We start from the raw sequence: 12,387 nt of genomic DNA on the forward strand, positions 1-12,387 counted from the left end.
AGGAAGAGGAAAAGGAAAAAGAAGAGGAGGAGGAGGAGGAGGAAGGAGAGGTTGCTAAAAGCTAAACGCAGCCTCCTCCCTCTCCTTTCTCTTCTTCTAGTTTGGGTCATTTGTATAGGAAACATTGTTGAAAGGCCTCTAGGGGAAGTGGCCAAATCCTGGCCATCACTTCTCATTTCACTCTACTTTTATGGACCTGGCAAGATTTTACCTTCAGTCTTGATTTTCAGAGCAGTTCGAACCAAGGCAAATAGCGTGGCATTAAACATGACTGTTCCATCGCTGTTGAGAGGCATGTTCATGGCAACTAATCTCTGTAAATAAAAGGACAAGCACCTTCAGAGAAGCAATAAACACATCTCGCCATCACCCCAGATTTGGCCCAGGCCAGAGTCCCAGCCTCCTCTGTGTGAGCCCTTTCAGGCTTCGGGTCGGAGCAGTGCGTGCGACCATCCCGCCTGCCATTCTACGCTGCCATCTGGTGCCCCATTTTTTTTAACTTTTATCACCTTTAAAAGGCCCATCCCCTTACAAAATTAGGAGGACAGCTCTTGGCCTGCGTCTGCCTGATGGGAGTTGGGATGCAGCAGCGTTTCCATTCGTGACTTCTGTTGTCTTACATTCCTACTGGTTATTCAGGAAGTAGTTGAGTGGTCTCCAAGCCTATGTCTGCTCAAAAGTCTTTCCTAAGTTCAACAAATTTTGATCACTTCCTCTCTGTGTCCAAGGATCACAGACTTAGGGTATCTTGGGAGAGGCTATAAATGCCCATGGTCAACTTTCTCATTTGATAGATGAGAAAACAGAACTCCAGAGAAAGGGCACAAGAAGCCCAAGGTCAGTAGAAGCAGAATTTGAACCCAAGTCCTCCGGCTCCAGCCAACACCAAAGCCCTTTGCACTGTGTTCTACTGCTCCCTTCACTGTGCACACACTCAGTTTAGACCTGGATTTCATTCAGATTTTCACGTTGTGACACATTTCTACATGTTTTCCACGTTTCTTTGCTCTTGCCTAGAGGCAACCCTGTCTAGTGGTTAGAGAACTAGCCCAGGAAGGCTTGAGTTTGAATTGTGACCTGGACTGCCTTTGTGTCTAAGAAAGTTACGATGGAGATGAAAGATCCGGTGACTGTGGTCATTTCCATGTGTGCAGGAGAACAACAGAGGATTGAGCCCAGACCCACAGACCTCTGTTAGGACGGAATGGAGCTTTCACACCTGTCGTAAGGGCACACACACGATTCCTTCTGTATTTTGTAAAAAAGATATTAAGGACTCCTTTCTTCCTCTTTGCTTCCCTATTCCTATTCCCTCCCTCTCATTGGAAAAACAAAGTCCATGTGACAAATATGGGCTTGATCAAGCAAACCAAATTCCTCCACTGGCCTGCCCCAAAATGAATCCTGGGCTCTAGGCAACTCTAATGTGAAGTTGCCACCTTCAGTACAGGGCGCTTTCTTACCCAGGTGTCCCCTACACTAATGAAATCAAAGCTACACTTCCAATCCCCTTTATTTTCTCCTACCAGACTCTAGTCTCCTGGCTGGGACAGCAGATAGAATGCTGAGCTGCCCTTGGGGAGCCCCAAGTTAAAATCCTGCCTCAGGTACTTCCTAGCCGTGTGACCCGGGGCAAGCCACTTAACCTCTGTCTGCCTCAGTTTCCTCATTAGTAAATGGGACTATTAATACCACTTGCCTCAAAGGGTTGTGGTGAGAACCGAATGAGAAAACATGAGAAACACTTTGCCAACCCTGAAGTGTGACATAAATGCCAGTCTTCGTTGTTGTTGTTATCATTTGTCACTGGCCTCCTGATCTCCACAGGGTCTAGTTCAGTGAAGTGGGCAGATGAGCTGCTCAGCTGTGTTGAAGCTGATGGAAGGTCCCCACAGAAAGACATGGCTCCTCCTCCTCTGGATTCCTCTTCCCAAATCCCTGAGCCCTGTTTAAGTTAGGTGTCTGCCCCCCTGTAGCTGTTAGGGGTAGCCAGCACACATGGCTAGGCACTTTTCCTTTGAAGACTTCCTAAGGGAAATTGCCCAGCTTCTTTCTGACAGCAGACAAGGACAGAACCACAGTAACCAGTAGCCATCTCAACTAGAGTGTTTTTCTGTACGCAGATTTTTCTGAGAATGAGGCAAATGCAATGATAAAATCAGCTGCTATTTGGGATTTTACTTTAAACACAATGTCCTGCAGGGAAGGCCTTGGGCCCATACAAATTTAGCCCAATAATCCCTTTGCCACCTCCAGCTGGCAAAACCTCCATTTCTTTCCCTAGGACCAGGTCAAGGGTAAGGCAGGACTGGAGCTCCAGAGACAGCCTGGCCCCAGAGGCAGGAGGATAACCTGGGGCCTGGTTCCAGCAATAGTCCGAGCTGTACTCATTTCTCTCGCAGAAGCCCGGAGGGATAAGGGGCCTCAGAGGCCCCGCAGAAGTGTGCTGAACAAGAGATCATCCAGACTGTGAATTGCCCGGCTCTTGAGAGAGTCATCCATCGCCTTTTGTGAAAACTCTCCCCAGGGCAAGCTTCATTTCCTCTGTTGAGCCCATCCCCCTACCATCTCCACACTCTCCCTGGCCACACAGAGCCAGGGTGATCCAGCCCTTCCAGAAGGAGACATGGCAAGGGGTTTCAATCCCGCCCAGGTAGCGGCCCCCGGGCCCAGTCAGAAGAAATCATTACCGAAGCACCGGGAGGGAGGACCTACCTTGCAGGCTACTCTGTGTGGGCACAACTTGCCAAACCCCAGCGGAGGCTGGATCCTTCGAAGCAGAGTCACCACATCCAGGTGCTTAATTCTCCCTCTGAAACAAACACGAAGCGTGAGGGTGACAGTGTGACGACAATTCCGAGACAGCCCTGGTTGGCAGGGAGTGCAGGGGAGGTCATCCAATTCCATCCACTACCAAGAACGTGAATAAAAGACCGCATAACCCAAACCTGCTAGGCAGAAAAGCCTTGCACACTTACTTCGCCTCCGGGTCGTATTCTGACCATATTCTTTTGAATTCATCCAAATGATGTGGACCCAAAATAGACCAGTCGCGGGTCAGGTAATCAAAGTTGTCCATGATGACAGCCACAAACAGATTGATGATCTAGGTGTGGGGGAAAAATAAAGCTGTCTGAATCTTAGGGGAGAGGCTTCGGTTGAGGTAGCATGAGGAGGCTGGGGAGGGTCTCAAGGAAACATCTGTTTAACTAAGGGAAGTTATGCAAGTCAACTGGACCCCTCCAGTTGGCACTGATGAAGGGCCTACCATCATCTCAGGGGTAAAAGGCACAAAGAAAAGGTTATCCAACCACCTTGAAAGGAGTTGGTGGGGGGGGGGGAGCCTAAGGAATCTGAGCTCATGGTACAGGAGGCTCACTTAGAAGAAACAGGTTTAGCCGAAGCCTTTCTGCACAGCACAGCCTATCCAAGTCTCATCATGTCCCACCAGGCCCAGGCTACCTGAGGACTTCAGAGGGTCTCATTCCCCCTGAGATTCTGTGATACCTTTCCAGGACAGTAGTGGTACAATCCTACATGGGAGCGAGAGGAGCTCCCTTGTTATTCACATTCTCGCGGGTCTCAAGAATGACGGAGAAGCCTCCTCTCATAGCAAAAGTCAGGCCCCAGAGCAGGACTGGAAGGAGCCTGTCACACCCAAAAGCTCCCCAGGTGCTCTTACCTGTTGGCAGCCTGGGCAGCGAGGGGCAGAGCCCAGAGCAGATGGAACCAAGGCTGCCTTGCTAATAAGCTTGAAGCCCAAGGGCTCCAACTTCCTCTGGCCCACAAACCTGTGTACTAAGCGAAGACATGGTCTTTATGACTTACCAGAAAAGCACAGAGCATATAAAAACTGATGAAATAAACGATGGCAAAATTGCTGCCACACGTGAACTCCTCTCCAGGGCTATAATCCGAATCTGGGTCACAGCGCTTCCCAGGAAGACATGCCAGCATGATTTCTTGCCAGGCCTCACCAGTTGCACACCTTTTGAGGGGAAAAGGGACAGGGAAAGGGAAGAGGAGAGAGAAGAAAGGTTACAGAAATACACACACATGAACGTACATATGCATATGTGTATATGCATATTTATATCATCCGACCCCAAGGATTTTAGGGGACATCAATTTGAATTTTAAAAATTGATTATTTCCAAGTTTTACTGAGTAGATGTCGTTTCTGATATCTATGGTAATTAAGAGATAACTGACAAGTTGGATTTAGCACATTTGTCTTTTGTATATAAGCGGTGCTTCTTGAGCACCTGGAAATTGTTTATTCTCCAAAATTGTACCAACATTCCTTCTCCCACCTCATTGGTCCTCTCCAATGGCTTAACAAACCTCACTGCCGCTAAGGGCCACAAAGACAAGCTTCAGTCCGGTCCACTGCTGACTCAGCCTAACACTGGACGTCATCAAGCTCTTTGAGGGCCCTCAGGTGTCTGTGTTCTAGGACGTGCTCTATCACGAGCTCCTCACAATGACCCGGAGTTGGAGAGAATGATTATTACCCATTTTACAAAGGAGGAGATTGGTGCTCCAAGAGGCCATGAGCCTCTCTCCACCCACCCCCAACGCCCAGCTGGTGGAGGCTAGAGGGAAGTTCCTCCTGCCTCTTTCTACAACATCAGCCTCCTAAGGCTGCACGTTCTGTCATCGTGACCTCAGTTTCTACAGACCAAGGAACAGCCTGAAATGCAATCCCAGACACAAATGCCAAAGGGGACGACAGGAAAGGAACTGTCACTTGAATCACGGGAAACAGCTTCCACTACAGACACCCTGGCCATCAGAGGGAAGCCAGGCCCCTCGAGGTGGAGCCCGGAGAGCTGCAGGATCGCCCGGAGCGTCAATCACCTGAACAAGAGCAGCACGGCTTGTGGAAATGTCTGGAAGTTGTTGTTCCTATTGATCTGGTTGTTATCTTTCATGGCCACTTTCCCAAACATCTGGAAATAAAAACAATTAAGAAAGATGCTGAATGCTCTTTAAAAACAGGAGCTTCTCTAGTCCGATACATCCCCAATGGAAGGAAAGCCTGCTGGGGGGGTGAGCAGGCTTCATGTATGTCTCAGTGCCATCAGGCACCTGTCCCTCCCTTCATACCTCGCGCTCATTCTCTGACAAAGAGGGCCCATCACAAGACACAGACCCCCTAGGTCGAAGGCAGAAAGAAAGGGCCCAAACAGCCCAAGATATCAATTGCAGCCCCTTTGTTGGAAGGTGGGGAAGGACTAAACATATTTCATAGTAAGACATAATGAAAGTGAAGAGTTCAAAGAAACAAAGAAAGGCCTAAGGACTGATTCAAAGTGAAGTAAGCCAGGAAAACAGTATGCACAAGACTAAATATATATAAATGGAAAGAACAAAAAAAAAAAAAAAAGAAATGGAATACTAAATATAATGACCAAACTAAGGCTCAGAGAAGAATTAGAAGAAAAAAAAAAAAGCTGTTTCATTGCAGAGGTGGAGACCTATGGGTGCGGAATTCCCCAACTGATAAATGGTCAAAAGATATGAACAGTGAGTTTTCAGAAGAAGAAATCAAAGCTATTAAATAGTCACATGAAAAAATGCTCTAAATCACTACAAATTAGAGAAATGCAAGTCAAAATAACTCTGAGATTCCACCTTACACCTATCAGATTGGCTAACATGACAGAAAAGGAAAATGACAAATGCTGGAGAGAATGCGGGAAAACTGTGGCACTGTTAGTGGAGCTATGAACTGGTCTAAACATTATGGAGAACAATTTGGAACTGTACCCAAAGGGTTATAAAAATGTGCCTGCTCTTCAAGCCAGCAATATTACTGCTGGTCTGCATCCCAAAAAGGTCAAAGAAAAGGGGAAAGGACTTATGTGTCCAAAATAGCAGCTCTTTGTGTGGTGGCAAAGATTTGAAAACTGAAGGGATGCCCATTAATTGGAGAAGGGCTAACAAGTGGTACGTGAATGTAATGGAATACTATTGTGCTATAAGAAATGACAATGATTTCAGAAAAGTCTGGGAAGACTTATATGAATGGATGCAGAGTGAAGCAAGAAGAACCAGGAGAACACTGCATACAGTAACAACAATATTATAATGATAATCAACTATGAATGACTTAGCTACTCTGATCAAGACAGCCCAAGACAATTCCAAAGGACCCATGATGAAAAATACTGTCCATTGCAGAGAGAGAACTGATGAACTCTGAGTGCAGATTGAAGCAGACTTGTTAAACTTTATTTTTCTTACTTTTTCCCCCTCACAATAAGGCTAAAGTAAAAAATACGTTTTGCATGACTTCATGTATATATAATGAGAACCATATTTCTTGCTTTATCAATGGGTGAGGGAGAGAATGGGGAGAAGAAGGGAATTTGGAAGTGAAAATAATTTTTTTTTTTTAAAAAAAGGCCATGGTGAAACAAGTCTGGCAAAAGGATCTTCACTCTGACTGAGTCACGCTCACAACTTCTTGTTTCCTGGCTCCTTCAAAAAGCACAGACCACCATTCAGGTGGTCTCACATTCATAAGGGGGTCTCCAGTTCTGGTAGTCCCTTGACACCATCTTGTTTTTCTAGCTAGCAAGGCCGCTCTGCTCCCCTCAAGCACGACCTCACAGAGATCAAGCTATAAATCTCCCTATGGTCGTACATGTCAAAGTCAAGTCTCAGAGAGCAGCCTTGTTTATCTTTTAAAAAGTATCTTTAAAAAGATGATCACTGAGGGAGCTTCAGGGATGAAAGGATTTACCTAAGATGCAGACACAATAATTACTATTTGTTTGCTCCAAATTGTCCAATGGTTGTGATAAAACACAATTAGACAAAAAGACACTCATACTGTCCATCATGGACCCTCCCCCCCCAGCCCCAGGAGGCAGCCATAGCAGGCAGGAGCAGCAGCAGCCCCATTCTACAGTTGAAGAAACTGAGCCTTAGAGAACGTGCCATTCAGCAAGCGTCAGGAGCAGGATTTTGACCCAGATCCTCCTGATTTGCAGTCCAGGGCTTTACCAACAACACTGTAAGATCAGCCTTGCCAGGTGCCCTTTGACCTCCTGCTAGGCCTGCTCTAACAGAGAATGGAAGAAGGGAGTGGATCTTATCAGCAGGGGCCAATAGGAGGTACATGCATTTCCATGCCCTCCTCACATGGACAGACTTCGAGGAAAAAGGGTCTGGAGTGACTTACCTGCATCCCGATGACAGCATAGATGAAGAACAACATAGCTATGAGAAGGGCAACATATGGGAGAGCCTAAAGTAAGACAAGAACCTCCGTTAGTCTCTGGTTGGGTGCTAAATCACCAACTTCCAAGGCACACTTGAACAGATATCCCATTCAGTGTTGTTCTGGAGAACCCACGCCCTCCCAATCCGCTTTTGGATAACTCAAGTGTTTTCCTTTCCAATGAGCCTACATTTACCCCTCTGCAATTCCTGCTCACTGCCCCTGTTTAAGCAGCAGTGAGAATGTGCCTCAGGGCAGTCAGGAGGGAAAACAGACACTGCCTGGATTCCAGATCCACCACTGCAATGCCAAGTTTTGGCTCAACACAAGTGCTACCAAATATGACAACCAGACACTTTTAAGACAAAAACATTTGAAAGGTTTTCTTCTAAAACTAACGCTTTGGATTATGCTGTTTCACAGAGGCCAGCAGGTGGGCAAGAGAACTCTCAACACGTCCAGTTCTTCAAATTTGAATATAAAGTTTCTACCCGGGAGCTTGGAGAACCATTCTGAAGGCTCTGTGCCAAGGCACCACATTACAGGTGAAACATGGGAGAACACTGCCCCTCCACCACTTCTAGCGAACAATGGACCAGGTTCTACATCACACTGAACTCCAGGCTCCCTGTGACAGGCAGGACTACTTGTGCTCTAGCCAGGATCCTGCCAACCTATCATCTCACACCTGTGTGTGGCTTCCATCATGTGGAATCTCAAGGCAGCACACGGACACGAGAACACTCATCTCACTCGTAATGCAATTAAACAACAAAAGTGTTTCTAATTTTAGTCCTCTGTAGGAAAGCCCAAGGTATCGGCAGATCAGCCAAAAGCATCTAGTTTCTTTCCCATGGTTAACTTCTACGTATGTCCACAAACTATCCTATGAGTATTCACTCATTAAAAATCATATAAAATTTTCTAATCAACAAACATTCACTGAACCCCTCATACTGAATCTTGGGCAAAAAAAAGATGGAAAAATGTTCAATCGGACACTCTCTGGGCTAGGTTTCCCTATGACAACTTCACTAAGAAGCTCAAAGGTATGTGTGACTATCTGGCCCCCACAATAGGAAGATTCCAAATCAAACTGAGCCTCCCCTCACCTGAAAGGATTTAATAAAAGTCCACAGCAGGGTCCGGATTCCTTCCCCTCTGCTGAGAAGCTTCACCAGTCTCATCACTCGGAAAAGACGGAAAAATGTGATGGAGATTCTGTTGCTCTCTTCCGAGTTCTGCAGGGTGATCATGGAGTGGTCAAACATAGTGAGAAGGAGAATATGTAACACTCTCAGAAAAAAACAAAACAAAACAAAACAAAACAGCAACAGATGTGAAAGTGGCAAAGGTAAGAAGTGAAGATGTGTTTCTAAGGCCTTGTCATCTTGAAAAACCATGGTATGAAAGGAAAACGTCCATGCTGATAACACAGGGCCACCATGTGGCTGCCACACACACCACATGCATTTCCTAGTGTTGAGGAGCTTGGGAGACCGCACACTGACAATGACCATTCTAGGAGGACGATCATGAAAAAGACAGAAAAAACCAGTGGAAAACCAGACGTGACCAGAAGAATAAACTTAAAGAAGAGGTAAAGCCACTGGGGGTCAGCCACTAGTCTTACCCCAGGAGCAGCCGTTGGGACAGGGACAGAGCTATTTTCACTGTCAGTTGGCTTTAAGAGATCAAATAAAGATGAACAACGTTAATGATCAGGAGTCATAAGCAAAAGATCAGGAGGACATCTGATACATCCACTTCATGGCATAATATGCCAGTCAGCCCCCTCCCAGGAGAGATGCCAGGAGAGTTCCATGCCATGTGTGCGAGCTACTACTCTTCACCTACTCTGACCCTCTCTAAAGGTCAGCTCAAAGGACCACACACCTCTGAGGCCAAAACATCCCAGGAGAGATTCTAGGCCCCGGTTTTTCCATAAAGGCAAAAATTTCTAGTCCATTTTTTGTCTTTCTCAGATGATGTACCCCTTCTTATTTTGAAAAGGGAATAAATGAGGGTTTGAGTCATCCTCAGTGAGGGATGCTGTAGAAGCTTTCTGCCTGAGGAACAGGACTCTGACGAAATACAGTATGAGGATCCCAGAGGACCACAGTGATCTGCCTCTGCAGCCCCACATTCGCTTTTCACTGACGGGAGCCTGACCCTCTACAGCGACCCTCGGGCAGGCAGTATATCCCCATGCCTTGGTTTTGCCCTTATGGGACCTCAATTTCATTCGCCAATTTGGAGTTTTGAAACCATTCGTGAGAATGGCAAGGGGCTTGCCACCATTGAAGATTCCAGTTCATCATCATTTCATAGCACAAGAACCACAGGCAGGAAGCAGGAGGCCTATGGATTGGACTTGAAGCTTCCATGGCATTGCTCTTTTCAGGACACATTCCATCTTCATTGAGCCCCATTCATTCAGAATTTGTGATTATTTAAGTAGGGGTTGGGCTGAAGCTTTTTGTTTGTTTTTTTTGCACTATGAACTATGAATCTGCCAAGCAAACTCTTAATATAAATTACATAATATAAAGTTTTAAGTTGGATGTTTAAACTTCTTAAGAATAAGGGTATGAGGATCTTTTTTTCCTCCACTAGTATAAGTACCACCAATGTAGACTCTGCAATAGTCAAGAAGGAAAGTTTCAAGGGGAAAAAAAGAAAAAGGGAGAAGAAAGGGGAAGGGGAAAAGGAAGGGAAAGGAGTCTCTCAGGAGGCAGGGAGGGTGACAGGACCTTTTGCTGCATTGTTCGGTGCTGGGGGAGGGGAGAGTCTAAGGGGTAGCATTTCAAAGCTCTCCCAAAAGGTGGCAGAGGATGAGGGGAAGGGGAGGATCCTTAGGATATCACTGGAAGGAAATGGGGAAACTAAAGGGCACCTCCTACTTTAAGGAATTCCTCTCCAAAGAAAACACAGTAGGAAATGCCTACAAAAGAAAAGACAGAAAAGAAAAAGGAAGGGGAATCAAAGAACAGTAACTGTGGAAAAGTAAATTAAAATGCATTGCAGGAGAGCCCAAGAACAAGGGGTTCTGAATCAGATGAAAACAGAGGCATTCTTTCGTGAATGGTTTAGAAAGTGACCTCTGTAAATGAGCTCATTCAGTGAAGCTCCGGGTGTTTCCTACACTTTCCCTCTTCCGCTGACCAGCTTTTCTAAAGGCTGCAGCTTTCTAACCTAAAACTTATCCTGAGAATAGGAACAAAGAGTCACTGTCTCCCCCAAGGCCTGAGGTGTCCTTGGTCATGCCCACATGGCAGCTCTTGTCAGGGATGCACTAATCTAGTGGGAGTGAGAGGGGTATGGTCACCTCACCTCTCTCTGTCTGATGCTCCAAGAAAGTGTAGATGGTCACTTCCTAAATCCCTCCAATCCTCTTGTCTGTTCACAAATATTTGAGAAGCCATTTTCTTAAGCCTCCCTCCTCGGACTGTAATTCAGCCCAGGCAGCCTCCCTTGCCTACTTCCTGGCCTGCCCTCAGTCTGACCCTCTGCAAGACTGATTTTCACATGAGGTCGAGGGAGTTAGTCAAGAAGACTTGGGAAGGACAACTTTCTTTTCAAATGAACCCTTTGAAGGATGAGAAACCAGTGGGCTGTGAACTGAAGATCAAGGCTATCTATTGAGTTATTTAAAATGAAAGAAGGCTATAATGGGTGTGGCCACACAACATTCATGGAGGGAGTAAGAAACCTTGAGAGCAAAGCCAGCACAAAATCCATGAGAAGACCCAAAGCTTTCTGATACAGCCTACCATCCCCCTCTAGCAGGGCCAGTATGCTCATTCACAGGCTCTCATAGGATTCATATGATAGAAGATACCTCTGAGATCCTCTCATTTTACAGATGAGGAAAACTGAGGCCCAGAGAGCTGTAATCACTGAGATTCAAATCCGAGCCTTGTAGCCCCAAAGCAGGATGCTGTCCACTGCCCCACAATGCTGCACGATGGCTGATGTAACTGGGAATGCTTTAGTTTAGAAATCAGAGGGATGGGAAGAAGAGAAACATCCAAGATGCCAAAATAGCTTTAAAAGCTTTTTCTCAAATGCAGATGTTCTCAGCTGAGTGAGAAGGGAGAGAGGCAGGTGATTTTCAGGGTTGGCTGGCATGGTTTTCATTGAGAAGCTATTTACCCCCAGAAGATCTCAGAGGGTCGTGGAAGGGCCATTCAGAGGGTGTGGCCAGTCAGGGCTGGGCCACAGATGGACTCCAGGTGAGAGGGGGGCATTTCACTGACATAATATTCAGTTAAAAGTGAGTTGGGTGGGCGAGAATTTGGGACTCAAATCAACATGCCAGGAGGCCCAGAAAGAAAGCAGTTCGGCTCCATGTCTCTCTCATCCTGGCTCAGAGGCAGCTTTAAAACAAGAAGATATGACTGGAATGTGATAATCAGGCACCAGTTAACTGTTGGATTTTGGTATCACCTCCCAAGGGATGTGACTTTCAACCAGAGCCAGTCCATACCAGCAGGGCACCTCTTACTTAGCTTGTATTCATCAGGATGAGGCCAGCAAATCCTGGGAGGACAGAAGGTACCATCAGGCTGAGGGCCTTCTTAGGCCACAGGGCAGTGTCAGAGGGTCCAGGCCACTGCTGCTCTTTGTCCTCTCCCCCTGCCCAACTCTAACAGGATGAACACAAGGATTCCCTGCAGCTACACTGCAGGTGTCCAGTTGCCCTTGGTGGTGGGGGGGGGGGGGTCCTTCACCTTGAGGTCTTAAATTAGGAGGGAGTGATAATTTTCTTCTGCTTCCATCTTTATCTTACAGAGATAAACTTACACAGCTTTCTAAAGAAGTCAGGAGAGAGCCCTTAGTCAAAGACCATAAGAGGCTAAATCCCAAGCAGGGTTAAAGCCAAAGCATTTCTGCCAGACTAAGCTATCAAGACCACGAGCGACCGGGATCCTGTAGTCTCCCTCTGCTTTCTGGGTCACCGGCTCAGCTCTATCATGAGGCACTTCTGCAGTCTCAATGGCTGGACACCTGCTGCAAATCCCTCTGAGTGGCCTGAAGGGACTCAACCTATAGGGGAGTGTCAGACTCTTCAGGAGGTAAACTAAATGACATCGTCAGAGACTGGAGATTATGACTGCCTTTGTAATCTGGGCGATATGAGAATAAACTTTCTG

At 46.5% G+C, this 12,387-nt stretch overlaps 1 protein-coding gene across 1 annotated transcript in view; it reads right to left on the reverse strand.

Annotated features, from left to right (window-relative positions):
- Window positions 1–12,387, reverse strand: part of CACNA1D (calcium voltage-gated channel subunit alpha1 D) — a 355,951-nt gene that overhangs the window by 43,871 nt on the left and 299,693 nt on the right. The window contains exons 31-37 of the mRNA XM_027835866.1: window positions 8,344–8,472; window positions 7,193–7,258; window positions 4,861–4,952; window positions 3,829–3,988; window positions 2,979–3,106; window positions 2,716–2,812; window positions 212–314 (exon numbers count right to left, since the gene is read on the reverse strand). Coding sequence (XP_027691667.1) covers window positions 212–314; window positions 2,716–2,812; window positions 2,979–3,106; window positions 3,829–3,988; window positions 4,861–4,952; window positions 7,193–7,258; window positions 8,344–8,472 — 775 coding nt within the window. The remainder of the gene's footprint in view (window positions 1–211; window positions 315–2,715; window positions 2,813–2,978; window positions 3,107–3,828; window positions 3,989–4,860; window positions 4,953–7,192; window positions 7,259–8,343; window positions 8,473–12,387) is intronic.

This window comes from Vombatus ursinus, unplaced genomic scaffold (genome assembly GCF_900497805.2).
Source record: "Vombatus ursinus unplaced genomic scaffold, bare-nosed wombat genome assembly UNPS02014817.1, whole genome shotgun sequence".
Lineage (NCBI taxonomy): Eukaryota > Metazoa > Chordata > Mammalia > Diprotodontia > Vombatidae > Vombatus > Vombatus ursinus.